This window comes from Sparus aurata, chromosome 20 (genome assembly GCF_900880675.1).
Source record: "Sparus aurata chromosome 20, fSpaAur1.1, whole genome shotgun sequence".
Lineage (NCBI taxonomy): Eukaryota > Metazoa > Chordata > Actinopteri > Spariformes > Sparidae > Sparus > Sparus aurata.
Genome location: NC_044206.1, coordinates 22,909,468 through 22,931,647, shown reverse-complemented (window position 1 = coordinate 22,931,647; position 22,180 = coordinate 22,909,468). Strand labels below are relative to the sequence as shown.

The following is a 22,180-nucleotide window of genomic DNA, read 5'->3' as shown; positions in this document are numbered from 1 at the left end:
CGCGGCTAACAAGCGCGCTCTGTCTGCAGGCTGCCATTGAGGGAAGGTTAGACAAACACGCAAACTTTAATGTACTGGCTGACCCGCCTGTGTGTGTGTTTTAAAGGTAATTGAGCCGTCGGTGATAACGCCGTAGTTATGTAATGTGATTGGAAGCCTTAAAGGAACAGTTCACCCCCCCCTCCCAAAAAAACAGGGAGAATTCAGCCATTATCTACTCATCCAAGAGTTTTGTAGTCCAACAAAACATTTCAGCTGAAGCAGACGGGGACTTGTTTTAAATAAAAATGCAAACGTCCGGCGTAACCCGCGTCTCAGGAAGCCCAGAGATCCCAGATTTGTTTGAAAAGACGTTATTTACAGCCTCAACATGTGGTTGAGCCGCTCGTTTAGTTTAGCTTAGCAGCTACAGAGAAGATTTCTGCTTTAAAAAACTTGTGTTTTTTAATGTTTTTTTAAATCAATTTGGGATCTCGGGGCTTCCTCATTCTTGGATTACATCAGACGAGCTGCATGGAGCCATTGTGTGTTCATTTCCCGATCTACTCCAGTTGTTTTGGAGGAAGCTGCAACACTTTTTTGCTGTAAAACATGCGGACAAAGAACCGTTCCCCCATCGACGTGGTGCTGAGAAGAGAATAGCTTGTTTTTATTTGGAGTGAACTGCTCCTTTTTAAAAAGTAATCAACCCATTGGTGACTGAAGTCCTGACAGCACCTTCGGGGGGTTACGTTCTCCCGACGTCGAGCTGTCGGACTGATCTCCTTTGTCTGTTTACCGCCTGCGGGGGAAGAAACACATGGAGGTGTCAGTCAAATTTATAGCGCAAGCGATACTTAATTAAAAGAGTTTGAACGTGTCACTGCTTTTGCTTTTTTTGTGTGTGTCAGGAAACAGTAAAAAAAAAAAGAAAAAAAAAGGCCTCGTCGGAGCGTTTCGCTGAGAGCCGAGAGCTCGTTCTTCTTTGTCCAAGTATGTTGTTTACACTTGGAGCAGCTCGAGAGATGTGACCCATTCATAAATTTTCTTCCCTGCGTGCGTAAGAGGAAGTGTGCCTCTCCCTCCCCCCTCTCTCTCTCCCTCTCGCTCTCTCTCCTTCTCCCTCTCTCAGTCCTCCGCTGCTCTCCTTCGGTCTTCATTCATAAAAAAGCCCTACAGTACTACAGACCCCCTCCTCCTCTCCAAGTGGATACTCCAAACCCCTCCCTCCCTTCCTGTGTCTGTACAGACTAAGTCGAATTTAAAAATCTGGACGACCACCCCTCCTCCACCTCCTCCTCTCCTCCCCTTTCCCTTTTCTCTCTCTCTCTCTCTCTCCCTCTCTCCCTCTCTGTGCACACATTGAGTGTTCCAAGATGTGAACTAATCCAGCGATTTTCGGAGCTGTGTGGGACGATTGTTTAGTTTTGTGCCTTGCAGTAATTATATAGGAAGTTGTGGCCGTAGAGCGCCGTCGCAGTGCTTTTCACTGAGCAAAGTTTAGCAAGGAGGAGAGGGAATGCGAGAAAAGAGGAGGGAGGAGGAAGAAAAGAGGACACGCTTTGTGAAAATGTGCATCCTCTGTTGGTTTGACTGTATTTTGCAGCGAGGCCGCACAATTATTATTTTTTTCTTCCTCTTCTGCCAATTTAATCTCATTTTTAAGGCCTAATCTCTGCTCGAAGACTCATGAAACTTTGCACAAAATTCAACGTATTTTATGAGCTTCAGCAGCTCCTGGGACGACATTCACCTGCATGTTTGCAATGTATTAAATACCTACAAAAGTACAGGAAGTCCCGCAGCTTTAATTCCTCTTTTATCGATCCATAAAATGTCAGAACATTGTGAGAAATGTTCTCGCAGCCTCGTGGTTCAGGTTTACATCTTTGAATTGCTTGTTTTGGCAGATTGAGCAGCTATCCAGTGAGAAACACCTCTCTAATCGGCTCTCCATCAAAGTGAATCAATGACGATTTCAACCATTTTTATCTCAGCTTCTCGACTGTTTTTTGCAGGAGCTGTATATCCGCGTTCCTCCGTCTTCCAGTTTCCCTTTTGGACTTTCTTTTCTGTGCTCCTGCTCTGGTAACCACTTGGTTACGGTCAGGGAAAGAAAAAAAAAAATCATGATTTGGCCTGAAATACCTATTTTGTTGCCACAATCACGGATGGAGAGGGTCCAACTTCTCGTAGAAGAAAAAAAAAAAAGGCGGTTTGGACGCCACAAAAATGGCTGAAAACGTCCGCAGGCCTACTTTTTAAAAATATCGCCTGGTGTGACTCCAGCGTGGCTCGGAATAACACCGCCACGTTTGGTTCAGATGTCAAACTTTGGACTTATTTATGCTTGGTTACCGTTGTGTGAGGCGACGCACATAGCCTCGCTGCTGCTGCGGGTTGTTCCGTGTTGGTCTGTTGTGTCTGGGCCATGTGATGTTCAGTGCACTATTGCATCAGACAAAGTAAACAAGCAAATCCTGGGAATTTGGAAGGTCGCGTTCGGCTTTCACGCTCAGAGTCGGAGTTAATGATTAATCAAGAACCCCAAAAAAAACAGACAGACAGAGTAAGAAGAGAGGGGAAAAGTTCCGGTAACTCGGCTCCCCCAGCAGTGTGTCTCTCTGGCTCTGTGTGTTCTGCTTTGTCATGAATTCACAGCCTTCCTCTTGTTTGGGTTGTTTTTCTGGATCAGAACTGGCCCAATCAGGCCCTATTTGGAGCATGGGGCGACTGGGGACCGAGTCGCGCCCCTCCCTCTCCAACTCCCTTCTCTCCCCCAGAGGAGAAACATGCAGCTCTGTGTTCGCCACTTTCCAAAATACAGCTGCTATGCAACAAAGTGCACAAAAACAGCCAGGTGGCTGCCAGATATGCCCTGGATACCGTTCGACGCTCGCTCGCTGCTCGCTGCTCGCTCTGCGGAGGCCCGGCTTGTGTTTGTTGCACTGTTTTGTTTTCCCCGCGAGTAAAATGCTTGATTTCTCTTACAGATGATTTCTTTTGACAGCCTCTCATCCACTTACTCATGCACACACATAAACACACTTGGCCTGGTGACTGAGCGCACACACACACACGCACACACACACACACAAACTTCAGCCCGGCGGTTTTATGAATGGGCTGGTTGTGAAAGACTGGCTGAGGCAGCACATTGAGTTAAGGGGAGTGAACCTTCATTCATCACGTTGAGGGACGTTGCTCCATCAAATACAACACCTACGAGCGGTGCCAGCGTGTTTTCTGCCAGCTTTTATCCGGCTAAAAGATATTTAAACTAGTTTTTTGGAGGTGTGTAATTTAAGGAAGCACGCAGGGCCATGTTTTGTTTTTCTAGCAATCCATTTTCCAAGTCTGAGCTACATGATTTTCTCTCATGTGTTTATGACTTGAGAGCCTTGTTTTGCCAGGATTTTTGTTTGTGAGTTAGTTTAGTTAATTAGTTAATTTTTCCTTTTTTCTGTCATCTTTTCAAAGTATGTATTTTTAAAAAAAAAAAGGTTTTTCTTCCTTTTCACAGATGAAAAACATTAACATGTTCAGGAAATAAAATTCAGCAAAATAAATTGACCATCTGCAAAAAGTTGAATAAAAAAGATTTTTTTTTTCCACCTTGATTTTTTTTTTCACTTCTTTTTTTATAGAAAAAAAATGGAAGTGAAAAGTATTTAATGCATAAAAAAGAAATTGCAGGAGAAGTTTTTTTTTTTTTGACAGAAAGGGACAAAAAGAAATTCAGTTAATTTTCAGGTCATCAGAGTTAAAAAATAATAATAATAATAATAATAAATCAGCAGATAAAAAAAGACGATGTGTGTTTTCAAGAGAAAACATTTCAGGAGTTGAAAAATTCTTTTTTCCTGAAAATTATTTTCAGCTCCTTTTTTCAAAGATTTTTTTCAGTAAAGAAAATTCAGGTGATCAGATAATCTTTTTTATACCAGCTGCAAAAAAAATTCTAAAAAAAATTTGCAAGCCTTTGGAAGCCTTTTTTCTTGATTTTTTTGTCTTTTCACCTAAAATAAAACCAAAAAACTTTTGACACTTGGTTTCCCACATGGCATTTTCTTTCCTGCAAAAAAATAAATAAATAAAAAATCAGCACAAAACAAATCCTCCTTAGAGAATGGTTCACCAGATAAAACAACCTCCTCATTGGCCCCTCAGGGCTTCCGTAGTGACTCCTGTTTTATGTTTCCAGACTCAGGCATTTTCTTCTGCACTTTCTTTCCTTAGTCTAGCTGCAGTCACCTCTTTGGTTTCCCCAAAATTGCAGACAGTCTTAGTTACATTTGTTTCAGTTTAGAATCCTAAAAAAAGACTCTACAATTATCCAAAAGTGACTGCAAGTTTACAACATTATTTAAGTCGATTAAATCCAGTGAAAATGGGTTTGTAAAGGCCGAGCGTGGAGAGTAATAGGCGTTTAACAGCTTCCAGTGGGGAAGTAAAAGCTGCACTCCTGCGTGTTGATTCAGAACAGCCCCGTCAAAGCCAGGGGGCCGCGGGGATTTGAGCCAGGCAGCGCAGCCCGAGTGTCAGCAGCATAGCTTTGTGAATGGACGGCACTGTGTGTTTTATTACAGGAGAGTGAGGGGAGGTGTGTGTGTGTGTGTGTGGAAGGAAAAGAGAGAGTGTGTGTGTGTTAGTACATCCCTGTGATGCTCGTGCCGCTGCATTTCTACGTCCGTGTTGGTGTGTTGAGTCCGGCTCGGCTCTCTGCAGCTGGAACGTTTTCTCTGTTTGAAGGCGAGCGCAGGCCGAGTACAGCAAGTCCAAACAAAACACTGGTAGCTGAGTCCGGTTTGGACATCTTGCCTCGATCCCAGCTCATTAAAATTTTGGGTTTCAGTCTAACTTTCGGCCTTCATTTCATTTCTATCGGTAATAACACCATATTTAATTGGTGAGATTGGAAATAGGTTGAGAAACATCATGAGAAAGGTCAGTCAGGTTGTAAGCAAACTTATTTGGGAAATAAAAACAAAATTATTACCCAAACTTTCCATTCTTACTGAACTTGTGTACGCACAGTTTTCCTGGGCATTGAGGGATTATTACCGGCACCGGATGTGTTCATTTTTGCTTTTACTTCCAAATGCAGTTGGCTGAATTGGGTCTAAAAATGTCCGTCTGATTCAAATAAAGGCCGTCAGATCTTCAAATAGTTTCTGAATCTCACGTCACGTCGACACTTTTCCGATGTTGGAACTGTTCGACCATTTTTGCACTCGGGCGACGACTGTCCAGATGTGAGACGGTGTTCATGGAGACAGAAATTCATCTTTTGTCCGTGTTTTACACTTTCCTTTGCGAGGCAGCCGAATTCACAGGATCATGTGATCGGTTCGTCCAATCACCTTTCGAAACTTCCTGCCCTTTTCCACCCCGTTTCCAAGAAGAACTTCTCAGATGGTTCTAGTTAGTTTTACGCAACCTCTATCACTTTTCATAAGTGCGATGCCACGAAAGCCTTCGAGTTTTGTGTGTTGACGAGCGTTGATGAACTGTTTTGCCTTCAGATGTGGTCGGACGACACTTCATACAAACAACCTCTTAAACATTTCTGACCGTGTCTTTTGCCCGCTCTCACTTTGTTGCGCCGCTGTCAGCGCGTTCCCAGATCTTTTCCATCACTTTGGTGAGCTACTTTGGTGAGTACAATGGCGTCAAAACAATGAAAACCAATGCAAGTTCCATCAAAACAGAGCAATCTTTTTGAGGGAAAACAGAGAATGAGTGCTTGCCGAGAAAGGAAAAGCAAAAGCTCCGACGAACAAAACACACTCTGCACGTGAGTGGAGGAGGAGGCTGGACCTCCAGTAACCTGCTGACACAGACCCGTAGGTGTGCGGAGCGAGCTGAGAGCCAGCGTGCGGCCGTATCGATCCTTCGCCGATCCCGGAGAGGAGTGGGAGGAGATGGAGGGGGGGAGGGGTTGATGGACGACTTGATAAAGATAAAGCGCAGATAAATCAGCATGGAGGCAGATAGGGGAAGGAGAGGGGTAAGAGCGGGTCAAACGTGCACCGCCGTCCAGATCCCGATCGGGGGAGGGTGACGGAGGGAGGGAGGGGTGTTTTGCGAGAAGAGCAGGAAGAGCTGTGGATGTGGCATGTGCGCTGATAATTCCCAGCAAGGTGTCCGGGGGCCGCTCTGCGTCTTATCTGCGTCTGATAAGGCCGAGTTTGACTGGAAACGGCGGCTGGAAACGCGCGTACGGGCACGCATAGGCGAAAAAACAAATGAAGCACAGCACATACACCCTCCTCCTCCTCCTCCTCCTCCTCGCCCCACATCCACGGCACCCTGGTGGGCAGTGGGAGCTCATTATATCATTTCAGTAACAGTGTGGGGGGTGAATCGATCGCTGCATTAAACATTAAGAGGGGACAGCTATATTGGGGGCTGAGGGATTGAGAGTGAGGAGTCAATATTGTGCCAGATTAATTACATCCATGCCTCGCCTGTGACGGGCTGTCCCTTTCGCTCGCACATGTCCCGGGACAGGGATGTATTGTATCGGGTCCGCTAAACAGCAATGGAGCGGCGAGATTTATGACTGGTCAATGGCCGTTTATAAAAAGCCCACGCGGCAAAATTGAAAGCGAAGTGGACAATGGGGAAAACTGCGGGATGTCAGGGCCTTTACCGATTGAAATAGCGATCCCCCGGCGCCAGCCAGAGCGAGGAAATATGAAGTTCATAATCATATTTGGAGTGTTTCTTTTCCTTTTCAGTGTTCGGGCTGTGAGAGTGTAACGTTCCGGCTGAACGTCCAACTGGAAAGCAATTATTCACAACAAGGTTAAATTAGGATTCTTCGTCCCCGGCTGATTTCCCAGACAAATGCTGACTGATATCAAGTTCATAGAGAAGATTCGAGGCTTAAAGTGCAATTCTGGGGGGGGAAAAAAAAGAAAAAGCTGAGTGTTCCCGTTCGAACGAGAACATTCTCATCCCTTCAGACAAACGCTGCGCCCTGTTTCCAGTTGACAAAAGGGAAGTGAAACATTGATGTCTGCAGAATTTCACCGTGCCGCTGCCTTGTTCTCATGATGGGCGTCATTCACATCTACATCCTGTTAGCCAACACAACATGATGCATCAAAAAAAAAAAAAAAGAAAGAAAACGTTTTAACGGCCGACGCTACAACAATCCAATTTGCGAGAAGCGCCACGGGGGCTGTCCCGGCCAATCGTGTGTCTCGCTGATACCACTGTACTTTCCATCAATCTCGTTAGGCTTGTTTGGCAGGTATCTGACAACCATTCTTTAAATATTCAAGGAGCCTGAACCATTATCAGATGAGAGAGGGCGACCTGTAAATCAGATAGAGCAGACACTAATGGATCCAACACTCCTGGGCTCCCTGAGCAGACAGATACTGAAGCCACTCTCGGGCCTGTTGGCTCTCAGAGAGGATGGAGGATGAGTTTGTCAGTGCTGGCCAGAGCTCTCTCTCTCTCTCTCACTCTCTCACTCTCTCTCTCTTTTTCTATCTTCCTGATTGTGCAGTGACCTGAGAGGCTCACACACACACACACACACACACACACACACACACATGTCCAGCACATGTTTCCATGCTCCAGTGGAATGACTGGATACAATCTGCAGTCGAAACGGTCTGGATCGTATTGTGCCGCCTCGCCTCGCTTCCCTTCCCTTCGCTCTGTCTCTCTCACTCTCTGTTTCTCCTTACTCTCCATCTTTTCTCAGGGTTTTTCCACTCCACTACATCCTACAAAGCCAAAACACAGTAAATAAATATTTAGTCAACGCAGAGTCGAGACTCAAACCTGACTTTTTTTTTGGGGGGGGTGTTTATACCGTGAAACACAGAAATTCATAACGGTGTAAGAAGGCAGTTTGTTTGAAATTCCTTTTGTGGATGAATGAGCTCGAGTCCAAAGGCAAACGTAACAGAACCGCAGTGTAGAAATAACTACATGTAAAATCCTGAATTAGGAATAAAACTTTACTTTAAGGATCATCTGTAAAAGTACTCATCGTGCAGACCGGCCCATTTCAGGAGACCCTGTTAGAATTATTGATGCACTCATGTCCAAACATCAATAATGTGAACGTGGAAATGATTTTAACTAACCTAGCAAACTGCTGGTCAGCAGAATACATCATGATATTACTTGTAATCTGACTTGTAGAAGTTATAGCTTACAAAATAAATATAGTGGAGTAAAATGTAGAATATACACCAAAAGTAGTGGTGTAGCATTAATTAGAAGAATTAAATAAGCTAACAGAAAAATAAATACTCAAGTTGTATTTAAGTTTAAAGTAAAGTTCTACTTGTCACCCGTTTGGACTTAATGTTCAAATATCAAACTTTTTTTATATTATTTTAATTTCAAACATGTTAAGAAAGTAAACAAACATGTAGAGCTAGCTTGTAAGTGCGCCACAGCTAGCCTTAGCCACATGCTAACCGCATCCGCTGCTTTCTCACCCGTTGTTTCCTGTTGCTGAAAAATATCTTGAATCATGAAAAAACATCCTAATCATTTTTAATTCTATGTGAAGAAGCAACTTGTACTGCTCAAAGGAAGCGAATAGTCGCGTAGCTTAGCGAAGAATCAGCTAACATCAGCTTCCTACTTGGAATTTGTGTTATTTTGTCTGATTTTACTCACAGATTTGAATCTAGAATGTAATATTTTTCAGGATGTATTGATTGTATTGATCTCATTACAAGGTACGCCAATGATTTATGCCTAAATATGTAAAAAATGTAGGCGCTGACCTCCTATCTGTTCATCAGTGTTCAAAACCTCCTCCTGTGTATCCGTTTGCTTGGCAACAAACATCTTTTTTAAAAACCTTTCAGCCTTTTTCTCGCAGAGTTCGACTTGTTGTGAAGCTCAGATAATCGGACACGGTGCTGTCAGCCTTTTATTCCCATCTGAATGTTTAGAGCCCTTAAAACAAACTTATAAAAAGATTCCAAACTTGGTCTGAGAAAGCAAAACATACTGCGTGCAGAACTTTAAAATTACAGTCAAAGTATAGGTTATATCTTACTTATAATGCATGTGTTGACAGTCAAATACTTTAAAATTACACTGTTGCCTTTCCCCCATTACGCCGCCCTCTCACCACGATGGAGCCGCGTCTTCAGCTGAGCAACTAATGTCATTTGCAACCCCTGTGAATCAATAGCTTCCTTTTTAACCTTTTAAAACCATTGTGGCTTAATTGCCATCCTTGTTTTTCTTCATTGATCCGTCGCCACATGCGGGGAGAGAACCGAGGTGTAGCCTCTCACGCTTTCTCAGCCTGCTTTCAGTGCGTCTGCAGCGCGGCGCACCGCCACATGTACAGTACAATACACATCATGTGAGATAAGAACCAGGTCTCCAGACAGCCCCGAGATGTTTCCTCCTCGCAGTACGACTTTAAATCGTGTTTGTATGATTGGACCCACTGAGTGTGTATTTATGTTACGCTCACATGTTCTTCGGTTTAGCAAGATCCAGTCACCCTGTTTGACACCGGGGCTGATGTCCGATGACTTACTGTGAGCGAGGCTGTCATGTGCTGCAGACTTCCAGAGGCTTAAGACTTGGCCAAGTCGCACATAAACATCCAGTGTAAGACTCTCCAGAACCGCGGCTGTCTTCAGATTGGATTTCCCTACTCCAGGGCCTTTAATGGTAGGAAATACTCCGTCTGAAGTAAGATGGGGGAGTTCAGAGCGAGGTCTCGCTAGAAACCCGTACATGAGAGTTTAATCCCCTGGTTTTGTCTCTTTCGTCGCCAGTCAAACGGCTTCAATATGTTGTAGAATGACGTGATCCATCTCAGTGTAACGCCATCAAACTTATGTGCGATACAAATTGTTTTCTAGGGATCCAACAGTGTTTCCCGACATGTGCACACCACCTCCGTATGGCTCCGCTGAGAGGCCCATTGTGTAGACAGAGTATGTGTGAGTGTGCTCGGGGTGGAGGGGGGGTGTCATCCCCGCTCCTGCGATTTGTTTGTGGTGTGGCGTCCGTTGAATGGGAACCCCCCCCCCCCCCCATGTAATGATCCCTCTACTTCCTAAAGCACTCAACCATGACCATCACCTTTCACCCTGCATCCTCCCCCTCTAAGAGACAACATTTACATATGTAAAAGTCCGTCTCCGCCCTGCCTTTCGCTGGGGGTCATCTCTACACCTTCGCCCTCAGAATGGGGATTGAATGGGAGATGGTGAAAAAGATAAAAAAAAAACACAAAATAAGGAAGGAGGGGATATAACAAGATTGGAGTGAGGAAGAACCCTTTGACCTTATCAGTTTAAGAGGTGCTGGGAATCTGCCAGGGTTCATCCGATGCAGAAGTGCATACATACTTGGGTATACCTGCGCTATCTCAAAATTGTCTGTTTTAAAAGGCAACAGCTATTGTGTACTGTATCTGTCTTTTCACTTCTAAACACCTTTCAGGTTCTCCACAGTTCATGAACCGACCCTCCTCCCTCCCCCCCAACCCTCCGCAGAAACAATGAAATATGAGGATCTCTGTGAAAGGGTGATGTAACATTTAACAAAGCGGTTGGAGAGGAGGTCGTATTGCCCCAAATAAAAGCAGGAAGAGAAGGGAACCTGAAGAACATAACTCTCCCTGGATCCGTTTACAAGACTGCCACCACCTTATAAACTTTAGCAGCAAATTTGACATCATTTGGACAGGGAGATTTACTGTGATACGGCAGAGAGTTTGTAATAGTTGGTGGGGACCAGAGTTTGTTTTAATTTGAGGACTATTCTTGGAACTGGATGTTAGATTAATTCCAAAATTATGTTTTCAGTCACGCTAGCGGGGTTTAGGAAGTGGCCATGTCTTTTGGTGATCTCCTGACTTTATGTGAAGCGTCAATAACTGAAAAATAAATGTCGAAATTAATTCAGTACATTTGTCCTTTTAGTCAAAGGATTGGTCATGGTTCCAAGATGATATTTCTTAATGATGTTGGCGATCCTCCGACTTCCTTTAGCAGCAACATGAGGTTGACAGTCGGATGGATTTCCATTACATTTGACTAAAAACAATCTTGGTCCCCAGAGGATGTACTCTAATTACTTTGGTGATCCTCTGACTTTTCCTCTCTAATCGGCACAAGTCTGTGTTTTTTAATAAAATATCTCTACAACTATTGAATGGATTACAATTACATTTGGTGCAGTTATACGTGATCCCCAGAGGTCGAACCCAAATAACTCTGGTGATCTTCTCACTTTTCATCAGCGCCACTAATGGGTCAATGTTTAAACTCATCTAATGGATGATCACAACATTTACTGGATTGATAAGAGGTTGATAATTGAAATGAATGAAATGACATTTGGTGCAGATATTCGTGGTCTTTAGAGGATGAATCTTTCAAACTTTGATCTCAAGATTTCCTGAATGGAGAGTCTTACAATTTGGTAAAGACAATCATGGTTCCCAGATGATGCATCCTCTGACTTTTCATTTAGCACCATGCGGTTGACTTTTGTGTTTTTTGAGAAAAATGTCTCAACAACTATTGTATGGTTTGTGATTAAAATTTGGTGCAGATATTCATGATCCCCAGAGGTTGATCCCTTAATACTTTGGTGATCCTTTCACTCATCATTAGGCACTAACAGGTCAACCTTTTAACTCATCCAGTGAACACCACTTTATGAAGATATTCACGGTTTCCAGATGGCGTAACTGATGGCGTTTGCGATCCTCTGACTTTTCATTTAGCACCACCACGGTGTTGACTTTTAGATAGACTGCCATGAACTTTTGCTTCAGACATTCATGCCCTCCTCGGGATGAGTTGTATTAACTCTGGTGATGCCTTGAGTTTCCATGGTGAACACAGTAAACATGAAACCTGCTGAACGTGTTGTGAGCTCGCTGCTCGCATGGGCTAAGACGAGTCCTGTTCAAATTTGTCTCTGAATGTAATCAAATTCATGAAGCAGTTCAGAATCTCAGGATCAAAGTACGCTGAGTTTTCCAATTTTCTCTTTAGCTCCTTGATCCTCAGCTTTGTAAAATTGGTGAATCCTTAATCGGAACATTAACCAGCTCTGTCTAATTGAAAACGCGTGAGATGCAACAAAACGGCGAGAACAATCGCTGGCAAACACACGAGCACAAAAAAGCCTCTCTGTGATGCTCATTTACAAGATTAATTAATAATCCAGAAAGGTCACACACAAATGGATCAAACACACACACACGTGCATACGCAGACCCGCTCCATTTACAGCTGACGCCGTTCCCAGGCCGGACTTTCTGAAATGGAACATCCTCATAAAACCGAGAGCCACATCAAGGCCAATATTCCTGCCAATCGCATTAGTGGCTCTGCTTGGCTGCACCGTGAGTGGACTTATGTACACTCTGAGGATTGTTTGCAGTTCATGACCATAGCAGAGAAAAGAGGGGGGGGAACGTCAATAGACAAACACACTAGTATTATTAGAGCGGCAGTCATGTGCCACCCTCTGTGTACCAGCAGACGAGCTGTCGGAGACTTAGAGGAGGCTGGAATCCCATCGCGTCTGTCTGGGAAATCTGGGTAAATGCTCTCTAATCCTGTTGATCCTCCGCTAAAGCCAACACTTCCTCACCTGCCTGCCTGCCATGGGAGAGTGACTGCAGACCAAAAATAGGAAAGGTTATTATGATGAGCAGCGCCGTTTGATTGTTCGTCTCGGGTTTTATCAGTTTAAACATGTGTCTGTTCTCGGTCGCAAGGTGAACAGGTTCAAGAAGACATAAACATTTGAACAGCGACAGGAAGCGTTTCATCATTTTCTGAAAGCCACAAGAATCCTGTTGTTTGAGTTCTTTATTTGGCACACAAGTTCACTTAGATGTGAGTGAATTACGACACACCAAAAGCCGGTTGATCCCAGAGTCATCGCTGCGTATCCAGTTTCATTTCGAAGTGTCAGCCAGCAACGTTCCGGCACCCAAACGACTTTCTTACAGACACAATTATACAACAAATCTCCATCAAAATGTCTAAAAACAACTCGACCTTTTTTTTTGTTATCCCAAATGTTCACACCCAGACAAATCTGGATTTTCTATTACAGGTAACGGTGTGTTTTATTTCGCTTTTAACATCTGGGTGAAACATCAGATAACAAGTCAGACGGCGAGGAAGGAAGTCGACCGAGGGCCTGAACGTAGCACGGATTAAACCTTTAAAACATTACCTCACCCCTGAAGTCACAGCATCAGATGTGAATCTACAGTAGTCGTTGTTTAACAGTGAAGTCAACAGTGCCCATGATCTCACACCACTTAGCGAGAGACTACATCTTCTGTTTTCATTGTCTCATGACCTACTCTGTGTTGTAATGTTAAGTTTACAAAATGATGATGGAAAACAAAAAATCCCTGAATTCCAAAATTACGTCTGAAATGAGCTTGTTTAGTCTGACCAACAAATCAGATTACGGCAGATTCCCAGCATGCTAACCATGAGCATGATAAGTTTACAACCATGTAAATCAGAAAAAAAACACAAATTGTTGCATTTGTGAAGCGAGAATCGGATGAATGTTTGTCGTATTTTACCTCATAAATGAAAAACAGATAATTAAAATGAATATTTCCCTTTTTAAACTTTCCTTTTGGTTTCAAGAAGAAGAGTTTTAAACAACCACTTCCAGCCAAGTCGGGCGTCGCAGCCGATCATCCAGGCTGTTTTTTTTTTAACGTCGCTATAATCTTTTCTCACTTTTCATCCGCTCTTTTCTTCCTCCTTCATTTTTTTTCACTTTCTGTCCCTCTCGCCTTTTGTTGCAGCAGCGTTCTCTGGCCTTATTCAGTCAGCCAGACATTTCTTCTCCTCCTTTTTTTTTTTTTTTTTTTGTGAATGGACGGCAGTATGTAATTACCTGGGCTGAGCTTTCAGTGTGGCCTGCTCCGTCAGCTCCACACCCACTGCACACACACACACACACACACACACACACACACACACACACACACACACACACACATTCACATTCAAGAGCGCACACGGAGATACAGACCGGCCGAGATTCCTAATACACACACTCAAACGTGCACTCCCGCACTCGTGCACACACATAAATACAGGCCTCCCCAGCTGGAAGTGCACAGCTGCTGCTGTTTACCCTGTCGGGACCAGAAAAACATCCTGTACAGTTCTCCGGGTGAAAACCTCCCCTCACATAATAAACACAAGCCCTCAGCACAGTTTGAAGCTCCACTTTGGGTGGTTTCTGTGGCCGTCAAGGCAAAGGTCCCCTCCAGCAGTCCTGCTTGATGGACAGTTCACCGTGCAGGAGGTTTAGTGGTTGTTTTGGGAAGAAAAGGAATTGTACTAAAGATGAAGGGGAGACGTGGCTCTGTCAGGTTATCACCCTCCGTCCCGTGTTTTGCTGTTGCCCTCCTGCGTGAAGCAAAGCCTCGGAGCGATCGGCCGACATCTGGATACCAATAGGAAAGAATGCCGAGATCCAGTGTATACGCTGTTCTAATAGAGGTGTGACATTCGCTTTCATCGGCCCGCAGACATCTCTCTGGCCCGTAGAGTTGTTTAGCTTTTAGGCTCGACTTTGACAGAGGAAGTTTTGGCTGCTGTTGTGTCTGGAAGAGTGAAGAAAAGTGGGCGAGGACACTTTTGGGCTTCCAAATGACTGCTGGAATGCAGTCGTGTGTGAGCGTGTGTGTGTGTGTGTGTGTGCGTGCCGCGGTGTGTGTTTATACGTGTCTGTCGGCTGCCCTGTGTTTTGCAGCTGACAGTCACTTGAGCACTTTGGCTGGCACGTAAAAGAGATTCCAGTGCAGACAGAAGTATTTTGCTTGTGCCTTTGAGCTCGATGACGGTAGTATCGGGGCAGGGCCGAGTGAGAAAGGAATACACAAATCCCCGCCGTGTGCGTGTGCCAACCCTCATCTCTGTTTTTTCTGTTTACCGTCTCTTGTAGCGGTGGCATTTCACAGCCCTCCAGTCACCATCAAGAAGGAACCGCAGAGCCCGGGCTCCGACCCCAGCCAGTCCTGTAGCCACAAGCAGAGCTTCAGCTACCCCAGCGGAGAGCAGTGCCTTTATGCCAGGTATACGTTGTTGTATGTTGTTGACCTCACATTCCCTTAAACGTTGCCTCAAACCCAACACGTGAAGGTTGACGTGATATTGCGGCTCACAGCGTCGATCAACATCTTTCCAGAAACAGTTCTGCGGTTTTTTCAGAGATTCTATTTCCTCATTTATACCTCTAAAACACATTGACTTTGACCATTGACCCAAGTTCCCTAATTTTTTGTTACATCTGTGAGAACCTAAAAAAAAAAAATTCCAGAGAAAAGTTTTCATGCATCAAACAAAGTGAATTTCTTTTATTTTCAGGAAGCAAAAATAAAAAGTTTTCACACGTTTTCACAGAAGGAGAACAAATTAAGGAACTTTTCCACCAACATTAATTAATCTGCGTTAAGTTATTTAGTCTAATCACACCGACACGGCATGACGGAAACATTTTGCTTTACATGTGACGCTTGAACAAGTAGAATTAGAACGAACGTGTGATTCAAAGATTTAAAGTCAGTGTTTCAGGCCGATTATCGTGAGTGTCGTAAGTTGTCCGTCGTCCGTTATAAGGTCATTACACAACGCTGTGAGCACCAGAAAAACATAAAACGAACAAACAGTTGTATTGAAGTGGCGGCAAAAGTCTCCGAGTCAGATATCTCAGAACAGATTAAACTAAATCCAGCTCAGAGTCTGACATGCACTCTTTGGTCTCTCATCTTCTCTCAGTTTTGGTTTTTTGTAGATAAGAGCAAATCAGAGTTGTGTCATTTCCTCCTGCTGGTTCTCCTCTGCACCAGGCTTCCTTTAGGCTTTTTTTTTAACCTCTTATTTGGAGCATTTCTGAACTGTAATTGACTGATTTATTGTCTCTCTGCATATACACTGGCATCCTTTGTTACCGAGGGCAGAATAAACAAAACAGTAATGACTTTATTTCAGCATTCTCAGCGACAGAAGTCGTCCATGTCCAGTGACCCAGCACTGATCAGCTGTCATGTCAGCTCAGCTGAAACACTGACCACATGCTATTGACCACCATTACTTCTGTTGGTTGTATTGACTGAAAACAAATACTAAAACTACGACCTCTCTCCATACAGCCGTGTGGTTACATGTGCATATATGCATGTCCTCAGAAGTGTGTTCATCTTTTCCAGTGCCTATGAGCAGAAAAGGGCTGCAGGCGGGGCCAAGAGCTCCTGCCCAGGGACCCCCATGTCTCCCATGCAGCAGCATTACTCCCCGAAACCTGCCACGGCCGGACGGCCCGACGCTGGCTACATGAACCCCGCTGCCACCTCCCAGCCACTGCCCAGCAACAGCTACCCCATCAACACCAGGTGACACACCGGCTCTGACTGACATTTACCACATGTGTGACATATTTGCAATTACACAGGAGGGTGTGCTTTACCGTCATTAGAGGCAGGATGGTGGTGACGGAGGCCCTCGTCGTGCCAATAATGATGGTAAAGCTCAACCTCGAGTGTGATGTCGCAATACAGTACATACAGTGGATCACAACTAAGTAAAATATTTAATCTAAATGTATTCATATTGTTGGAATACTGTGATTGTTTTCCAGTTATTAGTCAGACCCCAGTCACGTCTGTAGTCTCCCATGTAATCAAACCTTTATTACTCCTCCAGTAAGTATCCCGACCCCTAGCAACGACCTAGCAACAGGGCCAATTTCTAGCCCCTGTTGAGTAAGCGAGCTAACTTACGCTAACGCTGATATTTTCTAGAGATCCTGGGATGTCCCAACATGAATAAATACCAGGTGTATGAACAAAAAAACAGTTTAGGTAGCTTAATCTTGTTGAAACTATCTGCTGAAAAAAAAATTCTATCGACAGATTTATTGACAATGTCTGCAAACACATGTAATTTTAAGCTAGTAGCCGTGTTCAACCGGCTTCTAGAGATCAATCTGAATAAATATAAAGCACATAAACTCAGGACGGCTTGGCTAGCTCAAACCTGTATTTTTAACATGAATTTTCGACTACAAGGATGTTATTGTACAGTTGCATGCTGCATTGATTAGAATGAATGTGAGATCCTGACATGAGCTGCTGTGTCTCATGTCTCAGTACCAGGTATCAGGGCCCTTCAGGAGACCCCATGTGCCCCCAGTTCCCACCACAGGGGCAGGCCTTCCAGCGCATGCCATCTGCCCCAGCGGGACATGGCAGCAGTGGAGCTGGAGCCGGCGGGGGTGGAGGTCCAGGGGGCGGAGGTGGTGGTGGTGGCGGCGGCGGCGGTGGCGGTGGTGGAGGTGGTTATCATCGGCAGCACTCTGACCCCTGCATGCCCTACCTGCAGCAGAGCTTTAAGCAAGAGTACCTGGACCCGTTGTACGAGCGGGTGGCCCACATGGCAGGGTCCGGGCACGGCAGCGGACCGGGACACGGACACGGACAGGGGCACGGATCTCACCCCCACCCTCACCCTCACGCTCACCCTCACCCCCACCCGCATCCACACTCACACCCGCATCAACACAGGTTCCCACCAGCTCACATGATGGTCAAGCAGGAGCCCACAGACTACACCTACGAGCCTGGTGAGTAACGCAGACTGATGTCGACATTTATCTTTATTATAGAGTGTGTGAAATATCAGAAAAAGTGCCGATTCTCATCTCGGCTTCCCACATTTCTTAGAATTTGCCCAAACAACGGTCCAAAACCAAAAGATATTGATTAATAATGATATAAAACTGAGGAAAGCAAAAACTAAATCTGATTTGATGGACCAGAATCAGTAAATGTTTGCTACTTTTTTCTTTGTTAAATTAGCTAAACTACGGAAGCCCTGAGGGACATGTGAAGAATAGTTCTTTTTTCTTCTTCTTGTGATTAATTTATGATTTTAGCTTCTATGTCTTTGATTTGAGAACTGGTGATCAAAGTTCCTTGATTTTTTTTTTCCATTCGAGAAAATATGCGCAAGAAAAAAAACACTTCAGGAGAATTTTTTTTTTTCCTCTGGAATTTTTTAAAAACAATTTCAATTGGTCTCAAATTTTTCACTCTCTTTTACATATGAAAAGAAAATTACAGGAGGGAATTTTTTTTCTTTTCCCTCTCAAAATTTCTACAGAATTTCGATATTCAACCGTAGACATGAAAAACAAAAACTATGGAACTTAGAAAACGTATCTTGCGAAATCACATTTCAGTATTTAAGGGTTATCAATGACTCCAGCCGATAAAACACCAGTGTTTGATTTGTCTCTTCTGGGCTACTGTAGAAAAGCTTGTTGATGGTAACAAAAACACATTGATGAAAACATAATGTTCAACAGATCACCCAAAATCCTTCACACTGCACCTTTAAGGGATTATAGTAAATAGAAAATGTGCCTTTGAACTGACACTGGAGTCTGAACACTGGCTGTGATGATTATAAAGGTTATTTGACATCTAAATCAGCCTCATTTTGGAGACAAAGCCTCCCCAGTGTGCACAGCTCACTCAAGAACAAAATGTCCAAAAGGCAAACAAACTTCTTCACTGTATCTACACTCCTACACGACTCCCTCCCCGCCTCCAAAACTCCTCCTTTCAACTCCCTGACACTTTGCAAAGAAAAAGGAAAAAAAGTTTTTTTTTCTGCGGCAGCTACACTCCTCCCTCCTTCCTTGCCCTCCCTCCCTCCCTCCCTCCTCCACCGCTCTGTGAGAGAGAGGCAGAGGAATTTCATTGAGAAAATGGAGGGCACTGGAAAGACTAGAGTCCCCGGTGGAGTGCTCCAGGGTTTCAGGTTGCACCAGCGGCTTCCTTTTTCTGCAGGCAGATGAACTCATAATGGAAAAATGAGCGTGGCCGCAGTAACCCGAACCTCTCACTGGCTGGGCTTTCGGGAGAGGGGAGAGGGGTGGGGGGTGGGTGGAGGGGCACGGGTGGGGTAGCCAGCTCAGGCACTTTAACAACAAGCTCAACCGCTGGAGAGCACACAAACCAGCTCCTCTGCCTGCCTCGCCGAATTTTAAAAAAAACCAAGGAGTGAGAAATCTAACACTCCGCGTACGTCTTGTCCCCGTTCACCTGCACCGACGCTGCTGCAGGACGTAAAGCAGAAAAGCTGTTGTCGAGTTTCCCACAGGTCCTATAAGCTGTGCCTCCCAGCGTACTTTACGGCCAACGGCGACCTAATTCCTTTCACTCTGGTGTGTTTTTATACTCGCACCTTCGATAAGGAGGCCGGATGTAGCTCTGACAAGGAGTCGCACAACCTTGAGACAGAAAGAACGAAAGAAAGGGGGGGGAAAGTACAAAAGGATGTTTGTCTGGGGATAACTGCTGCGAGGAGGAGAAAGTTGAATTTGGTGTGGTTTCCTCAGAGGTTCCTCCGATACGACCGCGGAGGCATTAAAGATCGGAGTTTATCGTTCTTTAGTAGACAGTTATACAAGACACCACACTTTTTCTGGAGATAATAAGTGACAGGAGGCTCAAATTTGGAAACGCGATCGTCAAACGAATCTGCCTGGAGAAGCTCTGTCCTCTCTTACAGGAACAGTTTGTCGGGAGAAACAGAAATTCAGTCATCATCTACTCCCCATAACCTCATGCTGATGAAAAGTTTCTGACACAACTGACGTAGATGGAAAAGCAGAAACCGGGAAAATATCATGAAATGTCTCCCAGCAGCTCATTCGGAAGCGCCCAGATTCGAAATTGGTTTTAAAACTAGACGATTAATACATTTTTTAACGATTAGATCTCCTTGCATTAACAGAACGATGTACAAGACATAGATAAATGAAAGTGTCTTGTGATTCCACGTAGTCTTTAAAGGTGCATTAAATAGTTTTGTAGAGGACATAATACAAACTCAGAAATCTGTATTTTTTTCCATAAATGAATAAACAAGTTGCTCTCGGAGGAAAATAAGGTCCCCAGAACACTTTGAAGCTAGAAAGGTGGCAGGGTCCGCCACATATAAACAAAGTAAAATTATGAAATTGTGTTTTCCTCGAAGATCAGTTTGTTTTATTCAGTTTATTCAGCCATGAAAACAAATGCAGATTGTTTATTCTGGCGGAAAGAATCGTAAGATTTATTCCCCGAAACGCAGCGCAGCACTCGAATGAGGTAACATATCTTTTATTCATCAGACACAGTGAAGGGTTTGTTCCTTTCACACAGCTAATTGGACGATATGTATTAAACCGCCCGTGTTATAAAAGCAACGCGGCCAAATTGTCTGCGGTGACTGGCTTTATAAATCATCAAGCAAATAAACAACCGTCATTTACGGTCAGACAACTCGTCTCAGACTGTGAAGTCGTAATGAGACGCAGGTAATGGAGCGCACAAAAGATGTGTATTGAAGTTGAACGGCGTGTTAAGACAACAACACCTGTGTCACTTCCTTTTTTTTTAATGTTAACAATGGCCGCCAAATGCCACAAGTCTACGTCTGCTTTTTTTAAAAGCAGGGCTCGAGCGGGAGGCTCCTAGTTTCACATACAAATTGGCGTTCCAGAGCTTAATCACTGCTATTGTGTCGCATGAAAGACACAAAATGGTCATGCCACTCGGTACACAATTAACCCCGGTGCTCTCACACCCGATCTTACCCATCACTCCCTGGTGGGAGCCTGCCATCTCTGGGCAGACATATTATTTACAGTGTGATCGAGTGCTGCTGCCCCAGAATGGAGGGTTTGATTTTCCCCAGTGGCGTCTTATCACGGTGGCGGTTGCTGCAGCTGCATTCCCCAGGAGTGAGTCACGGCCGGCGCCGGAAGGCAAACGAGCTGCACCTTTTCAGTTTTTTGTGCTCTCGCTCGTCTCGTTCATACAGTTGACAGACGGTTTTAAAAAAAAGACAGACCAACAAACGCAGAACAGTCTGGGGACACGCCTGTTTTTCTTTTTTTTTTCATGCACAAAACAAACACACACAAAGGTGAGCAGGGCAGTCACAGGATGTCGAACACAAAACACTCCTCAGACCGCCGAACTCATTATCACACAAATGAGCCGCACAAGTGTTTCGACTTGCAGGGAATTTTTGCTCGAGGGTTTTTATTTTTTGTTTTGTTTTGTTTTGTTTTTTTTTTTATGAAGAAGGGACGAAACTGTAAGATCTGTTTCAGTGAATGCATCTACAGTATTTGAGTCAGTCAGTGATGTGCCCAGATAAAGTGCAGACACTGAATACTGTGCCACTTTTCTGGTCTGGTGAAGGTGCTCGCTCACGGCCTAAAAATACCGCCAGAGACGAGAGAGAAGTGATATGATAAATGCGGCGTTTGTCCTTGCGAAAAATATCCTATATAACACACACACATGCACACACACACACACACACACACACACACACACACACACACACACGTTCTCAGGCTGATGACTGGCTGAGTAAGCATTTAACCCTTCAGTTGTTATTCTTCTGCCACTTTAAAGGAACAGTTCACCCACTCGCTCAGTGTCTACTCGCCACCCATGCTGATAGAAGTGCGGGTGAAACATTTCTGGAGCATCACTCTCCTGAACAACCAATAAAATGGCTCCATACAGCTCGTAATCCAAGTCTCCAGACTTTTGTGTCATTGGTGATTTGTGTCAACGGCACGTTCAGGGTCGGTTGTTTGGGAAAATGCTGTTTTCACTGTGACGCTCCAGAAATGTTTTCTGCACCAGAAACTTAACCTGACTTTTGCATCAGCATGAGCGGGTGAGTCGATAACAAATGCATTTTCATTTTTGGGTGAACTGTTCCTTTAATCGCTGGTTGATGGAACACATTTTTGGGCCACAAAGACAGATTTTCAGAGCAAACCTTTGACCTGTAGCTGTGTGTGTTGCTCTTACAGATGTGCCTGGATGTCCCTCTATGTACCACCACAACGAGGGCTACCCAAACCCCCAGCACGGCAGCGAAGGTGAGATGTTTTTACCAAAATAAAGTCGGTATTCATCGAAGCGATGTCGCTGCAGCAATGTGTCCAACCTCCTCCTCTCCTGTGCTGTATCTATTGCTGGTTAGAGCTCTGCGGTCATTGGCTAACCGGCGTAGAGTGACCGTGTTTCCATTGGCTAACCAGCGGTGTGTCTATGTTTCCATTGGCAGGGGCTCTCGCCTCACCCCTGCCTCAAGAATCCTTG

At 44.5% G+C, this 22,180-nt stretch overlaps 1 protein-coding gene across 1 annotated transcript in view; it reads left to right on the top strand.

Moving 5' to 3' along the window:
- etv4 (ETS variant transcription factor 4) overlaps nt 1–22,180 on the top strand; it is a 38,507-nt gene that overhangs the window by 10,051 nt on the left and 6,276 nt on the right. The window contains exons 5-8 of the mRNA XM_030401333.1: nt 14,947–15,076; nt 16,211–16,393; nt 17,150–17,622; nt 21,889–21,957. Of these exons, the coding sequence (XP_030257193.1) occupies nt 14,947–15,076; nt 16,211–16,393; nt 17,150–17,622; nt 21,889–21,957 (855 nt within the window). The remainder of the gene's footprint in view (nt 1–14,946; nt 15,077–16,210; nt 16,394–17,149; nt 17,623–21,888; nt 21,958–22,180) is intronic.